Source organism: Cibotium barometz, chromosome 27, assembly GCF_041138505.1.
Source record: "Cibotium barometz isolate CiBa-2024 chromosome 27, ASM4113850v1, whole genome shotgun sequence".
NCBI lineage: Eukaryota > Viridiplantae > Streptophyta > Polypodiopsida > Cyatheales > Cibotiaceae > Cibotium > Cibotium barometz.
The window spans coordinates 49487591-49506649 of NC_141072.1; the positions used below are offsets into that span (position 1 = coordinate 49487591).

Genomic DNA, 19059 nt, shown 5'->3' on the forward strand with positions numbered 1-19059 from the left:
TCAAGGTGGTTGGGTAGATGGGCCAACATTACCTTGATTCTTATCATAAGCTCAACTGTGGTTTCCTTAGGTCGTAACTGTGAGATGTTAGCTCTTAAAGCATACAATCCTCATAATTCCCTCATTGGAAGGTGCGGACGAAGGTACCCACAAAGTGGCCAAGGGCATCGACAAAGTGGTCATAAAAAATTAACTGAATCACTTGTCTACAGAGCTTTCCACGATGGATGGGATGGGCATCTTCTTTATTGAGGCCCTTGCTCTTGCACATGGCCAAGAACCACCACAAATGGTCATTGGCACCTTCCATGGAGAAACCTTTAAAAGTGGGGAATTTAACATTTCTAGAGACCCAGGACCTTGGGTTTCTATGGCAAAACTTTTGAAAGTGGGAAGTTTAACATTGCTAGAGGCTCAAGACCTTGGGCTTCTATGGCAAAACTTTTGAAAGTGGGAAGTCCAACATTAACATAACCTCGCATTAATGGCAGAGGCTCTTGGTTTGATGCACAGGACTCGTGTTCTCATGAGGGTCCCACCAAGCATGTCAATATTTTACGTAGTAGACTTGGTGCCTAGGCACAATGAATGGAAGACTGAAGCATCTAGTATGGTATACCCTCAAGAGTTATTACACAAGCTAGGGAGGCGCATGACTTTTATGTTCTATTCCACTGGGCACACATGGCAATCAAGAGACACACCACTACCGTGAGCACTACACAAGATCTGCAATCATTATGCCAATGCATAGAGAACACATGGTCATGCCAAAAACCTTAAACATTTATATAACCAAGCACTAGTAATCATTAACCAATTAATAACTAGCTCCCAAGAAGTCCCAAAGTTGACCGTCGTACATCAAAGGAGGTGTGACTTTTTGGGTCATTTAGGTGGCAATAGGTATCTTTGCAGAGATTGCCATCATTGTTGTAGATGCTACTTCAGTTGGTGTGTTGCCAGTAGCCCGTGTTGTGAGAGCAAAGGTAGGCAATGGGTAGGTAACCACCACCACTCGTGTCCTTTTTATAGGTGTCACATATGGGGTGATGACTATCGAAGCATTCCACACTTGGTTGTTTGGTCATATCCTAGGGATAATAATATTGGTCAGCTTGGAGTGCCGCTTTCCAAAGTCGTTTGTCACCACCCTCGGCATTTCCCAATATTTCCCAATATCCACTTTCCCAAGTCGTTTGTCACCAGCCTTGACATTTTCCAATATAAAAGGGGTCTGGTGAACTCCACGACATCTAAATATTTGGAAAGCACAAGCTTTGGGAATGGGGGATTATCTAATACAAAAGATCTAGCACCTAAAGCTTGGGAGCTCATCAAACATGCTTTCCACTTGACACTTGAGCTCCAATGCCCATTTCTGTGTCCAAGGAACCATCACAAATTCTAGTCACATACATTGAAACTTGTATTTATAACAGCATTGAGAAGGCTAGAGAGCTTCAATAAAATGTCCCTCTTTCTTTTCAGTTTCAAATCAGGAGGAAAAACCTTCCTGAACATGAAAAACTAGATCACCTCTCAAAATCAGAAGTTACACTCTGATTAACTTTCTGGGTCACCAACTGCTGTGCCATACGAACACCTTCAGCAGTTCCAGTAATAATCACTTTGCTGCAGACAAACAGCAAGTGCACGTATAAATATCAGAGTAATCAAATTCAAAACTAAATGCATGAAACCAGTAGACAATGTACCGATTAGTTGTGCCGGGTATATAATCACCCCGATCAGAAAATTTGATCTGTACACCACTCCTCTGCAGATTGCCAAACGATGACATTGGCAAGTATTTGACTGCATTTAAATACATAAAAAGTGGAAGATTTCCCATTGCAAATAGGGACACACCTGCTGAATATCTGTGATTATCTTTCCTCCCCTTCCTAAAATAGCACCTACATGCTCATCTGGAATGGCTAAAGTTACAGAGGTAGTGACTAAGCCTCCAGACATAACATGTACTGCAACAGGTGGTCTTTGGTGCGTCATGAGACCCTGCCCACAAAAATTAAGTGGCTTAGCATTTATGCAGAAAAAATGAAGTGAGCTTTCTACAGTGCATATTGTGAAGAAACATTGTAACTCGTGTAAGAGCCCACCTTCATGCAATAATTACTATTCATACCATTATGCAAAAATGGTGCCCCTCCATAACCCATTGGTGGGAATCCTGCCATAGCAACATGTCCTCCCAAACCCACTAAACTAGCTGCTGCACCTGGATCCAAAGAATACATTAACAAAAGAGTAAAACACCACCAAGATGATTAATGAAGAAAGGACCACAGATAGTTTGAAAAACATGGATGTCTTACTTGTATAGGAAAGAGAAGCTGATGCATATTGATTGTAATTTGGATCTTCAGCAAGCTTTGAGACTACTAGTGCAACAGCATGGAGTTGCTGATGCAAATTACCTATTATTGTGACAACACGATCATTTACACCTGGAATACTCTGCTCTACAGAAGAAAGCTTTATGTTTGCATTTGATTCTTCTACAAAAGACCTGCACCATTGAAAAATGTATGGAATAGTGAAAACACAAGACTGCATTTAGTTTTCTCACTGCATAATCTTCTCGTAAAAGTTGGTCTCACAATATTTCCCCATGGACTGAAATGAAAATCTATGGCATCGTTAATCTACAATGCTTCCACTTACAGTCAACATCATTAATTTGCTTAAAAATCCTCCAGGTCAAAGTCCCTTACAGACATTACATAATTACTGGCTCATTGGTACAGCTCTTCCTCAATCTAGTCTCAACGAACCCGGTGCACCTCATCAAGTTCCATGTCTCCTCGATGACTATCTGTTGCTTTCTTATGTCTCTCTTGAGAGTTCGTGATTGTTCTTAGCACTTGTGATCTTCAAACTGCATCCTTTTAGTTCTAATCAAGGAGATTGTCACAAGCATCCATCCTCAAACGCATGTGTCACGACAACTTGAGGACATGTACAGGGTAGTATATGACAATTTTAGGGTTTAGCCCATAGTAACAAGGGATGGGGGGACGGGACGGGGGAAGGAACGGCACTTAAAAAATACCTTTTTTAAAAGTTTTTCTACTCTACACTTATTCTACTTTGGAAATACATCAAAATGAGCACAAATTTACACAAAATGAGCCATAAGCTTGTGTGAGAAGCTTGGAAGTTGGAAGAGGCTTGTGTGAGAGCCTAGAGGCTTGGAAGTTGGAAGACTCAAGACTCAAGAGGCTTGACTCTTGAGGGAGAGAGACTAGAGTACTTGAAGGCTTGAGCCTTGAAGGTGTGTGTGTGTGCTGCTTGTTCTTATATAGATAGGCAAGAGGGAGAGGCAAGAGGAAGAGGCAAGCCAAGAGGGCCACTATGGCCCTTGTGACTATGGGCCAAAATGGCCCCCAAGACGGTGTCCCCAACGGCCATAAAACGGTCAGAAAAATGACTGTTACAGTACGCAATGGCTCCTCGCCGTCCCCGTCCCGCCGTCCCTTGTGAGGGATGCCTCCAGGGGGACGTCCGTCTGTCCCCATCCCTGATGCGTTCCAAAACGGTGTCCCCACATCCCATCCTCCTGTCCCTTGCATCCCCAGTTCCATGTCTCCTCAATGACTATTTGTTGCTTTCTTATGTCTTTCTTGAGAGTTCATGATTGTTCTTAGCACTTGTGATCTTCAAATTGCATCTTTTTAGTTCTAATCAAGGAGATTGTCACAAGGATCAATCCTCAAACGCATGTGTCACGATGACATGATGACAAGTACAGGGTAGTATATGACAATTTTAGGGTTTAGCAGACCTTTGTAAGACCTCAAAGAAAGGACATCATCAATGAGTAACTATGAGTGGAGGTGAAGGTTTGCACCCAGGATAGGTGTAGATGCACGCCTATGAGGAGTTATAGCTGCTCGCAGGCACTAGCCTATGAGATTCAAGAGTAGGGAGAAATGAAACTGAAACGCGAAGAACAATCGGCAGGAGGAAATGCTAAGGATCCAGCAACCTTTGGAGGCTGAGCTGCATTAGAGGGTCGTGGGCAGCCCAGGTCTGCCCAAAACAGCCGCCTAAAAGTGACCCAATGTAGGTGGGCCCGCTGTGAGCCCAAGGTACCTTTAAAAGGGTGCAAAAGGGGGGTTTAAACCCCTTTACCATGCCGACCAGCTGTTGGCGTGGTCCAACCTATATAAAGGTATGCACCTAACAGGGCCTCCCTGGTTACCCAACCACAAAGCTCACTAGTCCTACTCTTGAGATCCTTCCTCCCTTGTGTAGGGATCCAAGGCTATTCTCTTGATCTCTCCTGCCCTACGTGAGAGATCAAGCTCCTCGCAGTCCACACTGTCACAAACCCCTATATTCTAGGGACATGCGGATGTGTGTCAGACCTAGAAACATGCGGATGCGTGTATGTATTATACTTGGGCATGTGTATGGATCATATGAGTGGATGCATATGAGTCCAAGGACATGGCAGGACATTTGTGGACTTTCGGGCGGTGCCCGTGTGGATTCCGGCCATGCACACATGGTGTGTTATGATGGCAGGCGGAATATTTTCAAGTACAAGAATGATGATAGGTGGTTCTCCAAGTTTACATGTGCACAATGCATAAATGATGCATGCCATAACTTTATTTTACTTTGTGTGACATTGTCTTGCTGCCTGGACAATGCTTATTATTTTGGCTTGTGAAGTCCGAGGGACCGGGGACGCCCGGGCACCTTGTGGACACGTGTGTGCACTCCTGTTTGGGCCTAAAACTGTGGGCTTATGGGTTTTGCAGGTGGTAAGTGCGTCCACACTCAATTTACAGCTTACTTCATTTACTACTAAGGTTTATTGGTTTGCAGGTCCACACTCATTAATAAGTGGCCGGACAACTTATAATGCGTTCGCATTTGGTTGGACCAAAATTAATGAAGTCCGGACAGCTTATGGCCATTTCCCATTTGGTTGGACCTAAACTTATACAAACAAGACAAATGGAGCACTATGGGCTGGACACCTACCTGGACACCTTATGGGGACACATGTCAGCCAGTATGTGTACCCACCAGGCCCCTTAGGTGGCACTGGAAAAAGGCACCTCCCTCAAGAGGCCCTTTTGGGCTGTTTTATTCATTATTCAACACATTGGAGAGCTGGTTGGAGCTTTGGGAGTTGCTACAGGGCTGGTTGCTTGCTTCCCGGACTCACACAAGCTTGGACAACGATCCCCACACTCTTCTTAAGGGCTGGTTGGTAAATTTCAGACCTGCAATTTCTGGTTATTGCGAGTTTTGGGCTGGTTACAGGTGTCCAAAGTCAACTTGGACAGTACAGGGCAGCTCTAGGGACCTCCACAAGGCTGTAGGACCCTTTACAGGTGGATTTCTCGCGATAGAAAGTTGCTGTTTTGGACTGGTTATTGCACAAAACAAGCCGGACAGCAATGGAATATGTAAGCATGGATGTGTCTCAAGGATTCCTGCTATAGCAGATGCTTAGGGCAAGCATTGGGGACACTTGCTCGCAGAGAACACAGGTTTCTGGATCAGTTTCTCGCGTGGAAACAGGGCTTAAAGATCCATTTACATCTTGTGCAGGGCGGAGTACCTGTGAGGATTGTGATACTCTTGTGCAGGGCGGATGTACCTGTGAAGAGGCTTGTGCACGGCGGATGTACCTGTGTGTAGGGCAGATGTACCTACAGATTCTCTTGTTTGAAATGTATTCATTCATGATGTATTTGGAAGAATCAGGTGCAGGCTCGTGGTGAATCCCCAGGCACCTGTAATCTTGTACTTTGCAGACTCTTTTGGTAATATAACCTAAAGGGGGGGGGGAGGGGGGTCAGCCTATCATCGGCCCCTTTATGTGGTATACTGTCATTTTCAGCTTTGTGGTTGTAATGCTCAAGAGTTAAGTGCTCAGAATCTTGTTCACATTTATACGATTCCAATACACGCGTCCGCCTCCCATTACATTGGTATCAGAGCTCAGTTTTTCCCCTCATTGGAAAACGGTCTGAGGCTTGGAATCATAACTGGTGACCTGATTTGAGTGTGTCATGGACAGCCACATTTCTGACAGTGTGGAGAACACACAGGACCGTGAATTTCATGGTACAAGGGATGCAAAAGATGCTGCAGGCAATGATGTCTATGGAGATGTAGGTATTCATGACACTATGCATTCTGATTTGGAATCTTTGAGGCGTCAAGTGCGACGCTATAGGGCTAAAACCGAAGAGCTTAGGTCATTGAAAAATGACCCGGATGTACAAAGGGTGTTGGCTGCAAAGGCAAAAGCTTCGGTCCATGAAGTCACTTTTGAAGCAATTGCAAAGGAAATGGATGTTGAGAAACCCCGAGAGCTTGCACTTGCATACCTAATGGTTAAGGGTGATGTATACACTGAAGCAGATGGTAGTTTGGCTTTCAAGAAGCCACCCCTCATGGCTGCCCATGGTGGTGCACATGATGCACAACAAGCAGGAAGAGCACAGCAAGTGCCAAATGCTGAAAGGACAAGAGTCCCTGATGCTAGGCTTGATGCAGGTCAAGAGAAGAGTAAGGATGAGGGATCCTCTACTCATTCCCGCTTTGCTCCAAGAAGACATGTTCGTTCTCGTGTAGAGCTTTCCACTCATTTGGAGAGTGTGGCTCAAGAGAGAACGAAGAGGGATCGTGAATCTTCATCGCGGCATCATCATCATGCAGATGAACAGGATGTACATAGGGATGCATATAGAAGGAAGAAGCCTCGAGAGTTCAAGTCCGGTGACAAGGATGTAAAGTTTGAAAACTTTCAAGGACGGATGGACTCTACCAAAGCACTTGCTTTCATTAGACAGTTTGAGATAGCTTTTTGCAATAAAGACTTTTCAGAAAAGTTTATGCTCAGGCATGTGGGAATGCATCTCAAGGATACGGCAAGTGATTGGTGGCTTGCAAAAATACTTGATGGAAGTGCTGCCCCAACTTGGTCTTCTTTCAAAATTCAGTTTTATGATCAATTCTTACCACCAAACTTTGCAAAGGATGTACACAAGGAGTGGGATTGGCTGTCCCAAGATGAGGGAGAGTCCGTTGCTTCATACATAGCAAAGTTTTGGAAAGTCCTTCTCAAGGTTAACCCCTTCATGAATATTGGAGAGGACGAGAAGAAGAGAAAGTTTGAATCGGGGCTCCATCACATCATTCAACAAAGCTTGGGAGTGTACCCAAATAAGACCATACAAGAGCTTATACACTCAGCCATGATTGCGGAGAACTTGCACATAAAAGCACCCACAAATAAGCCATTTGCAGGTCAAAACAAGAGCAAATTCAGGACTGGTTATGACCAGAAAAAGGGTGGACAGCCACCTAAGAATGCTCCCAAAGATGGCCGAGATGCAAAGGATGACTCCGAAAAGAAGCCGGGGGGTAAACGCCACAATTTTGGACTCTCAAAACAGCAATTGGAAGAGTACAGGAAGACTGGAAAATGCTTTAAGTGTGGCAGTAAAGATCATATATATCCTAAATGCCCACAGAATCCTAAGAATGCTGAGCCTAATGTGGAAAAGCCTCTTGTGAATGTTGTACCCGATGTACAAGGTAATACAGGGCATGAGCCCAAGAGTAGAGTCATATGCAAGGCTTGGGGCAAATTGAAGGATCAACCCGCTTTGTTTCTTTTTTATGATGCTTCCACAGATAATTTTATATCCGTGAAGATGGCTGCCGCCATAGGTCTCAATGTGGAAGACATGGGAATGCAAATGAATGCAGATGCCGCTTTTGAGGGCAAACAGGTTAATGTAACTCCGGTCATTGGTAAGCTCCGTGTACAAATACAGGACTACCTCGACCATGAGAGCTTTTTAGTGGCTCCTCTTACAGGTTGTGATGTTTTGTTGGGGATGCCCTAGCATCACCGTTTAGAGCCTATTAAGGCTTTACAAAGAGAAGAAAATCAGCTTTGTACACTCTATAGATGCTGGTACTACTGGAAGTACCATACCTCTTGTAAGCCATGTACAAATTAATAAGGCAATAAAGAAATCAGCTTGTTCTTACTTGGTTTTTGTACGTGATACCATTGAACATTCTAGTGTTGATGTTAGTACATTAAATCAAGACAAGCTTAACTTTTTGAATGACTTCAAAGATTGTTTTGCGAATGCTTTGCCAGCAAGGTTGCCACCAGAGAGGCCGGAAGATCATTGCATAGATCTAATTCCCGGTAGCTCTCCACCTAATAGGCCACCATACAAGGTGAGTGCTAGTCAACAAGAAGAGATTATGGCACATGTGAATGAACTTTTGGAAAAGGATTTGATTCGACCTAGTTCCTCGCCATATTGCTCGCCGGTACTTCTTGTTCAAAAGAAGGATGGTACTTACAGGATGTGTGTTGATTACCGTGCCCTCAATAAGATAACCATCAAGAATCGGTTTCCCATTCCGCGCATTGATGACTGTGACATGTGAGAGCTTATGACCGTCGTAAACTCAACCTTAGTCTAACTAAACTGCACTTAATGATGTTTAAGAGATAGACAGATATGTGTCAATGCAATGCAGCTATATTAGATGAATGAATGTGGTTACAATGAGATCCAAATGGATCTGTACTGCTGAATATGCTGCCTATATGCTGAATATGCGGGATGAACTGCTGTCCACTCTTTCCCTTGTCTCCTGGGAAGGAAACGCTGAAGGGAGGCTTTGGAACAGATGCTGAATGCTGACCTGATGATGAAACGCAAACTGATGGGCTGAACTGAATGCGTTTGCTGATGATGATGCTGAGGATGATGCGTTTGCTGATTATGGTGCTGATGATGATGCGTTAGCTGTAACTGCTGCTGCTCCCAAAGCTTCCTGGAGGAGATGCGTTGGAGCACAATGGGCTGAATGCTGCTATGATGAGCTTGCTTTGCTGAATGGAGAGGCGCCTATATATATGTGGGTGAGAGGGCTGGTCGGCCAGATGGCTGCAGTCGGCCAGTACTTGTCTCCCAATAAAGCTAGTCGGCTGCCCCAAAAATGCCTGTTAAAATGCATAAAATACCTGAATAAATGCTGGTAAAATGCCTGATGAATCTGATGATGCTAATGATGCCATAATGATGCCATGTCACTGTACACCTGACTGGTGTGCACGTGACATTCCCCGCTGCTAAACTGTTGCTGGGTGATAAACCTGGCAACCTTCGACTCTTCTGCGATCCTTCTCCTCCGAACCACTGCCCCCTTCTGTCTTCTGCTGGGACTGAGGCCGTCTGCAGGAGTGAAATCCTTGAGCCAAGACTCTATGTACTGCGGGAACTGAATGGAAACTACCTGAGTCACCCCTGACCTGTTCCTGGAAACCTTTCACCTACCATCTCCATCGTACCTGAAGCTCTGAACCTCCTGAGGCGATGTTGGAGCAAACTTCCGTCTTCTGTGGAAGAGAAACCCCCTGCTGCCAGTTGAAGCCAAAACTTATGTGCTCCTTTGATGATGGATGTCCTTCTTCCCTGAGAGTTCATGGGTAACATGTATGCAGGACTGACTGCTAGGATGACTGCTAAGATGACTGCTATGCAAACCATGTGCAACCCTATATCCATCTGCAAGAATGCAGATGGATGGGTTACTAATGCAGACCTAAGGGAAAATCCCTAAGGGTGGCTTGCAAAATTTTGAGAACTGGGTTTAACTGTGCGGAAGCGATAAAACTGATGACTGACTGAATGACTGCTGGAATGAACATGCTCTAAGGCTGGTTACCCTGTAACGCTCTGATACCAATGTGACATGTGGGAGGTTAAGACCGTAGTAATCACAACCTTAGTCTAACTAAATTGCACTTAATGATGTTTAAGAGATAGACACATATGCGTCAATGCAATGCAGCTATATTAGATGAATGAATGTGGTTACAATGAGATCCAAATGGATCTGTACTGCTGAATATGCTGCCTATATGCTGAATATGCGGGATGAACTGCTGTCCACTCTTTCCCTTGTCTCCTGGGAAGGAAACGCTGAAGGGAGGCTTTGGAACAGATGCTGAATGCTGACCTGATGATGAAACGCAAACTGATGGGCTGAACTGAATGCGTTTGCTGATGATGATGCTGAGGATGATGCGTTTGCTGATTATGGTGCTGATGATGATGCGTTAGCTGTAACTGCTGCTGCTCCCAAAGCTTCCTGGAGGAGATGCATTGGAGCACAATGGGCTGAATGCTGCTATGATGAGCTTGCTTTGCTGAATGGAGAGGCGCCTATATATATGTGGGTGAGAGGGCTGGTCGGCCAGATGGCTGCAGTCGGCCAGTACTTGTCTCCCAATAAAGCTAGTCGGCTGCCCCAAAAATGCCTGTTAAAATGCATAAAATACCTGAATAAATGCTGGTAAAATGCCTGATGAATCTGATGATGCTAATGATGCCATAATGATGCCATGTCACTGTACACCTGACTGGTGTGCACGTGACAATGACATCTTGGACAAGCTTGAAGGTTTGGCATGTTTCAACCGAATAGACCTCAAGAGTGGGTATCATCAAGTGAGAGTGGCACCTCAAGATGTACACAAGACTGCATTTAGGACAGCCTTTGGTCTTTATGAGTTTTTGGTGGTGCCTTTTGGCCTTACAAATGCACCTGCTACCTTCAGCAGGATGATGGACAGGGTGTTCAGAAAGCATAGAAAGTTCACGGGTATATTCTTTGATGACATTATTTTATTCTCAAAGAATGAAGCCCAACATCGTGAGCACCTGGCTATTGTCTTTAAAGAGCTTAAGGAAAATCAGCTCTACATAAATGCAGAAAAGAGTGAATTCTTCCTCCCAGAGATTCACTATCTTGGTCACATTGTATCAAAGGATGGTGTGCGCATGGATCCCGCAAAGATACAAGCCATGCAAGAATGGCCAGAGCTGAAATCAGTCCATGAAGTGAGGAGCTTCCTTGGTTTATGTGCTTACTACAGGAGGTTCATCAAGCATTTTGCTTTCATTGCCGCTCCGTTACATGAGTTAACGAAGACGAAAGCAATCTTTAAATGGACACAAGAAGAGAGAGATGCCTTTCAAAAGTTGAAGAGTGCAATCATCTCGGGACCGGTACTCATTATTCCGGATTTGCACAAACCTTTTGTGGTGGAATGTGATACATGTGGGGACTGCATAGGGGCTGTTTTGAACCAAGAAGGACATGCCATTGCCTATGAGAGCAGACGCTTGCAACATGCAGAGCTTCACTTACAGGTTTATGAGGAGTTGTTGGCTGCAATTCATGCCCTTACTATTTGGAAACACTATCTTTTAGGGGCTGATTTTATGGTCAAAACTGATCATCAAAGTTTGAGATACTTTTTGACTCAAAGTAAGCTCTCAGAGAAGCCTATGAGATGGGCAAATTTCCTCTCAATGTTTCATTTTCAGATTTTACACACTCCAGGGAAAAAGAATGTGGTGGCAGATGCCTTATCTAGACGACCACAGGTTCATGCTATTACAGTTGCATACCATGAGGACTTATCGGATATGCGTAATACTTATCATCTGGATGAGGATTTTGCACATGTATGGGCTGAATTACAAGAGGGTATTGCTGTCCCATCTTATGTCATAAGAGATGGATATCTCATGATGCAAAATCGTATGTGTGTGGTAAAGAACCTTCGCCATAAGGTTATGGATGAGTGCCATGCTTCTCCATATGCACGTCATAGAGGCATTTTGGCCACAGCACAAGCTTTGGAGAGGTATTTCTTTTGGCCAGATATTCGCAAGGATATTGAAGCATATGTACGTGAATGTATGGTATGTCAAAAGGTCAAGTTTGATCGACATAAAACACCTGGATTGCTTCAACCTTTGCCTATACCAAATGAACCATGGGAAAGCATTGCTATGGATTTCATTATGGATTTGCCAAGGACGCCACAGGGAAATGATGCTATTTGGACCATCATTGACAGGTTTAGCAAGCAGGCACATTTCATTCCCGTGTGCAAGACAATAAAGCCAGATCATATGGCTAGGATATTTTTGGCACAGATATTCAAACACCATGGCATGCCTAAATCTATTGTGGGGGATAGAGATCCTAGAACCACAAGCTTATTTTGGCGCGCATTGTTTGACAATATGGGTACAAAGCTAAACTTCTCATCAGCTTACCATCCACACACAGATGGGCAAAGTGAAATAGCAAATTCAGCCGTCCTCGACTTGCTGAAATCTTATGTATCCGACCGCAAATCGGATTGGGAGAAGTATTTACCACTTGTGGAGTTTGCCTACAACAATACGGTACATACTTCTACGGGCAAGGCGCCCTTTGAGATTATCTATGGCAAGGTGGTACTACCACCCATCCTTCGTACAAAGGATGAGATTTTTGCAGCAGATGAGTATGTCAGAGACTTGGATACTGCATTTGCACAGGTCCGGACAGCCATAGAGAGGTCTCAAACCAAGAATAAAAAGGCAGCTGATAAGCATAGAAGGGATCTACAATTCAAACAAGGTGATTGGGTCTTGTTGAAATTTGAAAAGGCACGCCTTCGGAAGAGGCCAGGAAAAGAGAGAAAGTACCCTAAACTTTCCAACATGTACTATGGACCTTTTCAGATCTTGGAGAAGATCAATGATGTTGCATTTCGGCTTGTACTCCCAGATCATTGGAACATGCATAATGCTTTTCATGTGAGCCTATTGAGGCCTTATGTGGGACCGACACCGTTTGAGCCGGTTTTGGAAGACCCACCCGAGGTGGATGAGCTGGAAGGAACGAAAGCTTGCGGGAGGCAAACTTGTTCGTAGGAACCTTGTGAAGTTCAAGAATTATTCAGCTTTGGATGCGAAATGGATGGATGAGGCCTACTTCGAGGATTACCCAGATCTTTTGAAGGCCTATCCGGAGGCTTTTCAGTTGCGGTCAACTGATTAGAAGCCAGGCGGATGTCACAAACCCCTATATTCTAGGGACATGCAGTTGCGTGTCAGACCTAGAAACATGCGGATGCGTGTATGTATTATACCTGGGCATGTGTATGGATCATATGAGTGGATGCATATGAGTCCAAGGACATGGCAGGACATTTGTGGACTTTCGGGCGGTGCCCGTGTGGATTCCGGCCATGCACACATGGTGTGTTATGATGGCAGGCGGAATATTTTCAAGTACAAGAATGATGATAGGTGGTTCTCCAAGTTTACATGTGCACAATGCATAAATGATGCATGCCATAACTTTATTTTACTTTGTGTGACATTGTCTTGCTGCCTGGACAATGCTTGTTATTTTGGCTTGTGAAGTCCGAGGGACCAGGGACGCCCGGGCACCTTGTGGACACGTGTGTGCACTCCTGTTTGGGCCTAAAACTGTGGGCTTATGGGTTTTGCAGGTGGTAAGTGCGTCCACACTCAATTTACAACTTACTTCATTTACTACTAAGGTTTATTGGTTTGCAGGTCCACACTCATTAATAAGTGGCCGGACAACTTATAATGCGTTCGCATTTGGTTGGACCAAAATTAATGAAGTCCGGACAGCTTATGGCCATTTCCCATTTGGTTCTCAGCTTTGTGGTTGTAATGCTCAAGTGTTAAGTGCTCAGAATCTTGTTCACATTTATACGATTCCAATACACGCGTCCGCCTCCCGTTACACACACCATACGTGGAGTCTTCAAAGTTCCTTGCCTGAGGTCTTCACTAGTACTTTGACACACACACAAGTGTGTAGGCACCCCCAGGAAGCCTGTCCTCGGAAGACCATAAATTTTGATGCCTTCTAGGTTTCACGGGTTTCACCGACAACCAAATCTGAAAATTCCTCACATAGAACACCTTTTCGCAAAGATGTGGAGTGAAATGATCTCTACATCTTTGCTCATCGAGTTCGTTAGCGTCGATCTGCGAGCACTCCCCCCTGCTGCGTTGCCTGCACCTCCCCCCCCCTCCTCTCCCCTCTCTGTTCGCCGCGTGTACCGCTGCCCCCCTGCCTGCGCCCAGCTTCTTGCCCGTCCCTCTCCTCCCTCCTTCCTCTCTCTCCTTGCTCTCTTTGTAGCCCCTCCCCCTCTCCCTCTCCCCCTTCCCCTTCCCCTTCCCCCCCCCCTCCTCGCTCTCCTCCATAGCCTCACAGTTTATCTCGTTTTCCTCCGGCTCCGTCGTCCCTTTCGTCTTCATCTTGCAGTGTCTTCAGCAGACCATTTCAAGCATTTATCGTAGTACCCACCCGTCAGCGATGGGCCCCCTCCAGTCACTGTGCCCCTCAAGGGAAAGGAGAAGATCATCGCGCCACTCTCTAGCGTAGAAGGTCTGGAATAATGAAACACCACACATATCTGAATGGGAGCCACTGTCTCCTCAAAAATATCAGTTCTTTCCATTGGAACACATCAGAAGAAACTGTAATCCACACGCAACCCCAGGATCCCACACTACCTTGCAACTCACACTACCTTCTCAAGTGCCCATGTTCCCTACCATCTGCTCTCTATTGTTCCACCAACACATGGTAGCAACAATCTGCAAGAGAGCACGTAGGACGAGAGAACACTACACATGGTATGTGAACATGGAGTCCTGCTACTTGCTTTCATATTTCAGCATCAAAGCTTACCAATTGCAAGTAGAGTCGATGACAACGGAAGTCTTCGTGATGGAAGCGTTTGAATTGTTGAAATCTTCAATTTGTCACAATCCTTCACGACAAAAGTCTTCAAGAGGATGAAGGGAACCCTGGGAAAGCTTCCCCTATGATTCAAATTGAGAAAGGAAGGCTGAAATTAAGATTTTCAGCAAAAGACCAGAAATTACATCAAAAATAAGAGCTGTTTTACTGAATTTCAGTCATTGGGAGTGTGTGGGAGAGTGAACACCACCTAGAAACACTCTTGGAATCTTGGAAAACCCACTAGCAAGCTTGGATATGGAGTTGGGAAGGAGAAAGTGCAGAAAATACAGCCAAAAGGCCTCATGAAGGAGGCGCCTACTTCTAGAGAGAGGGAAAAGAGAGATGATGAGATGTCCACTCTAGGTGTCAGCTAGAGAGGACAAGTGACTTGTGGTGCAAGCTGGGATGGACAATGGCTGGTTGCTCCCTTTGTACAAAGAGGATAAGGTCTGGGCGGTGGGCATTGGGTTTTGTCCACCTCGAGACATCAGTGTGTGCAAACACACGGTTGGTCATAATTTATAAATGAGTTTTGGTCGCCCAAAACTTAATGAAGTGTGTATACACTCACTTACAAATTAATGCTAATTCCTAGATTTATGACCAATACTTACCACCTGTCACATGCCACATAACCATGTCAGCATACATTTTCACATGCACGGTTCACAGGCGGGCATCCCCTTACCCGGAACTACACATTGGTCAAGCAAGCATGAAAATAGCATGCAAATTCAATTGCAAGTAAGCACATAAAGATGCTATGCAATGCAACATTGGTATCGACAATCCCCGTTCATGAGACTATACCAAAAAAGTCCACAGTATCACATGAGTGGCATCAATCCCTGGCATATGCAATTGCCATGTACGCCAGTCCAATGTACATACATAATGAGAAAGCACCGGTGGACCAATCGGGTGGCCAAATGGTGACACTCTTTCGGCCCCTCGGGGACACAGAGAGACGGAGACTTCAGCCTTTCCTCCCTGACTTGATCCATGACACTCATACAGGTTTTGTTGAGGATCAGAGCATTTTGGACAACATCTTCACCTTCTGGGAGGTGACTGCTTTGGCTAGGATGAGGCAATAGGACCTCATAGTGCTCCTCCTAGACTTTGAGAAAGCTTATGATAGGGTTGCTTGGAGCTTTCTGGAGCATCAGATGGGGTTCCCAGGGGAGTGGATCCGTGGTGTTTCAGGACTTTACTTAACCTCTCGTAGTTAGGTTCTCATTCAGGAGCCCGAGGCGACAGATTTCCCCTTTCTTGCTCGGTCCGACGGGGCTATCCACTAGCACCTTACCTTTTCCTACTCGTCGCTCGCTGAGGCCATGAGCAATTTTCTCTCAGCTCAGGAGACCAAGCTTCAGATTTGCATCTCCCCCTCCGTAGTCACGAGGAGCTACTCGATCTAGAGTTTGCAAATGACAGTGCAGCATACCTATTCGGAGATGTGGGGAATCTCAAGAGATTCATTGAGGCGATTGAGATCTTATGTCGCGCATAAGGAGTGCAGATCAACTGGCACAATTCGTGGTTTCTGGGTAGGCTCTGGATCCACCCCGACTTGACGGCCAATTGAGGCTTTCCAGTGGATCCAGAGGGGCATTCCTATCTGCTATTTGGGATGTCAGGTGGGCATCGATATCTCTCCGGAGCAGCAACTTGCCCCTTTCTTCTGAGCATTCGGAAGAAGCTGTTGTATTGGAGCTCTACGAGGCTCTCCTTAGCTGATTGAGTGGCGAAGCATTCGGAGGAAGCTGTTGTATTGGAGCTCTACGAGGCTCTCCTTAGCCGATCGAGTGGTGGTGGCGAACCAAATTCTTCTTGCCACCATGTCGTACATTACGTCTTGTTGGGCCCTCTCCCAAGCATGCATTGGTCAGATACAACGATTGATCCGGAACTTCTCGTAGGCCGGCAGTGATGGGAGGCTTGCTCGGGCCAAGGTGGCCTAGAGAGTGATCATTAAGCCACGACGCAAAGGGGACCTAGGCATCATTGACCCCGCCATTCAGAGCTACGCCCTGCTAGGCAAGCTGATTGTTTCTAGAGGACTCTTTCCTAGTGGTGAACCTTGGAAGGACTTTCTCTTAATCTAGATTTTAGCTCGTACCTTGAGCCTAGGGGGCCCTTGGCCGCAGAGCACTAGATGGATCTTCATAGAGATTTGCATCCAGCCTACTCTGTGCTTGGGATCACCTCAGGCCGGCCCTTAGGCACTTAGCTCCGGTAGCCTCAGAGGAGCCTCTTTGGCAGCTCCTAATCTGGAACCCCTTGATCCATTTACCCAGTGGCCATATGTTGGGGGCCCATCCGCATGTATCATGGGGAGCGTTGAGCATTGGACTTGCCAGGTCCCTTGGAGATTGGCTTGCACACAGGCAGCTACCCCCGGCGGCTCAGGAGAGAGGCCTGGCAGGGATCCGAGGTAGAGACAGACTCAACCTTGACATCAACTCTGCTATTCCCCGAGAGTGGTTGACACCTATCCCAGACCCGACTCCCCCACAGTGGCTAGGCATGTTTACTAAACATGGTATTCTCTTCATAGTCCATGGCATAGTGAGGGCTGTGATTTGCTCACTTTTTCTATTGGTCCCCATGGCAAACTAGAGAGATCAAAGCCTCCTTTGGAGGATTTCAGTGGTTGCACCTTACAAAGGGTGAGAGTGATCAGATTTCAAGCACATGAGTGGCACATAGACCCCCGCCGGCCAAGGTGGCCAGAGAGAGAGACTAGCGGTTATGGATTTGGGAGAGTCAGCCCCTCACGCGCCTCCAGTGGGACTCAGTGGAGAGGACTTGGCATGATCCTACTGATTGGGAGAAGACTCTCGACACACACCCTTTTTCGCATACACAGCACAGCTAGGCCGCAAAATTCACATGCCACAAATTGACGGCACCCCAACAGCAGCAGTACATTGGCAGTCACAAGGTCTCTCATAGCGTTTTCTCTCACATTTTTGGAAGAGGCTTTGGGATAGTTTTTGGCCTCGAAAGATCACCCTCATGATGTTTCTGCGGGTGATGGATGTGCTCTATTTTGTAAGGCCCCCTTCACGAGAAGTACTCGTGTGGGCACTCGACAATTCCCAATATAGACACTAGATGGTGGCCTAGTGTGGCCAGATGGTTAGGAGATGGCTTATGTAGACTTGGCACTTTGCCAAGTAGGATGCATGCTTGTGCAGACTAAGTGACCCTATTATGTGGGCACTGGATAGCAAATCGAATATATTATTGAATGATTGAGTAATTACAATGATTGTCATAGATCCAATGTAGATCTAGACTATGAATGATATGAATGAACTTATGCTTAGTGTCCTTCACTATGCGTTAATGGAAAACGCTGATTTGGAGATGTACTTGGCTGACCCAAACTGTTAGACTGCATGCCCTTGGACTTTGGCTTTACAATCTCTATCTTTGAATGATTATGAATGACCCATGACCTACCTTTATATAGGAAAGTGATAGCAAGTCATTAAAAATGTCATAAAATGTGTTTATATTGTGCCCATAATATGTCCCAACCATTGGTGCATGTCCTAAGCACCTTCAGGCACCCATACGGCCACCAAATTGGCTCGAAACTGCCCATGTCAACCTCTAATTTTGCCCTTAAGGTGGTGGTAAGGAATAATCATGTCTATGTGGCACTGGATCAAGGTGTGCAGGTGATATCCCCACCTTCTAAATTTGGAGCTAGGGTGCACATGATGCGCCTTGCTCCATGCTATCGATTCGACTGTGAATTGTATCTCCCATAGGGTGTCTCCACCACTATCTCCTCGGGAACTGCGAGCAATGGAATTTACCCATGTGCCTTTGGAAGCTCTATTGGCATGGTAGACTCCATGAACACCTCCGAAATTAAAGTACTTATCTTCTCCTCCTCCTCGTCGATGGATTCGGAGATAATTGTGGAAACCTCGCGAACTATCACCTCCTCGATGGCTATGATGATCTCGGGAACTCAAATGGAATTTGAAATTGTTTGTGGCTTTGCATGCTTGAACAATTGTACCTCTTCGTTACCTCGACCTGTGGATCCAACATGGTTTCTAGTGCCTCTTTGGTTCCCTTTGTCCTTGTTCTTCTACTGTGGTACTCTTGTCCTCTTCCTTGGTCTTTACCACAATTCCACTCGAGTACTTTGACACATCATGGCGAAAAGCTTCTTTATTTCTTTCCAATACTCTTCTTCACGTCTTTCGTCGTCTTTTCTTCTTTGCCTTGCTTCTTCTTCACATTATTCCCTTCGGCGATCTTGATCTTCACATGCTTGGTGGTAAATCTTTTCCCTTTCCTAGGATGCCCATTCGAACATTGCCCAACTAGCTTCACTTTGCCTTTTCATCAAAGCGAAAATATCTT

At 45.5% G+C, this 19059-nt stretch overlaps 1 protein-coding gene across 2 annotated transcripts in view; it reads right to left on the reverse strand.

Annotated features, from left to right (window-relative positions):
• Nucleotides 1-783: 783 nt before the first annotated feature.
• LOC147623481 (protein BTR1-like) overlaps nt 784-19059 on the reverse strand; it is a 38542-nt gene continuing 20266 nt past the window's right edge. For both annotated transcript variants that reach the window (XM_086821642.1, XM_086821640.1), the window contains exons 4-8: nt 2340-2533; nt 2124-2242; nt 1873-2019; nt 1719-1780; nt 784-1635 (exon numbers count right to left, since the gene is read on the reverse strand). In XM_086821642.1, the coding sequence (XP_086677768.1) occupies nt 1536-1635; nt 1719-1780; nt 1873-2019; nt 2124-2242; nt 2340-2533 (622 nt within the window). In that variant the 3' untranslated portion in view covers nt 784-1535. The remainder of the gene's footprint in view (nt 1636-1718; nt 1781-1872; nt 2020-2123; nt 2243-2339; nt 2534-19059) is intronic.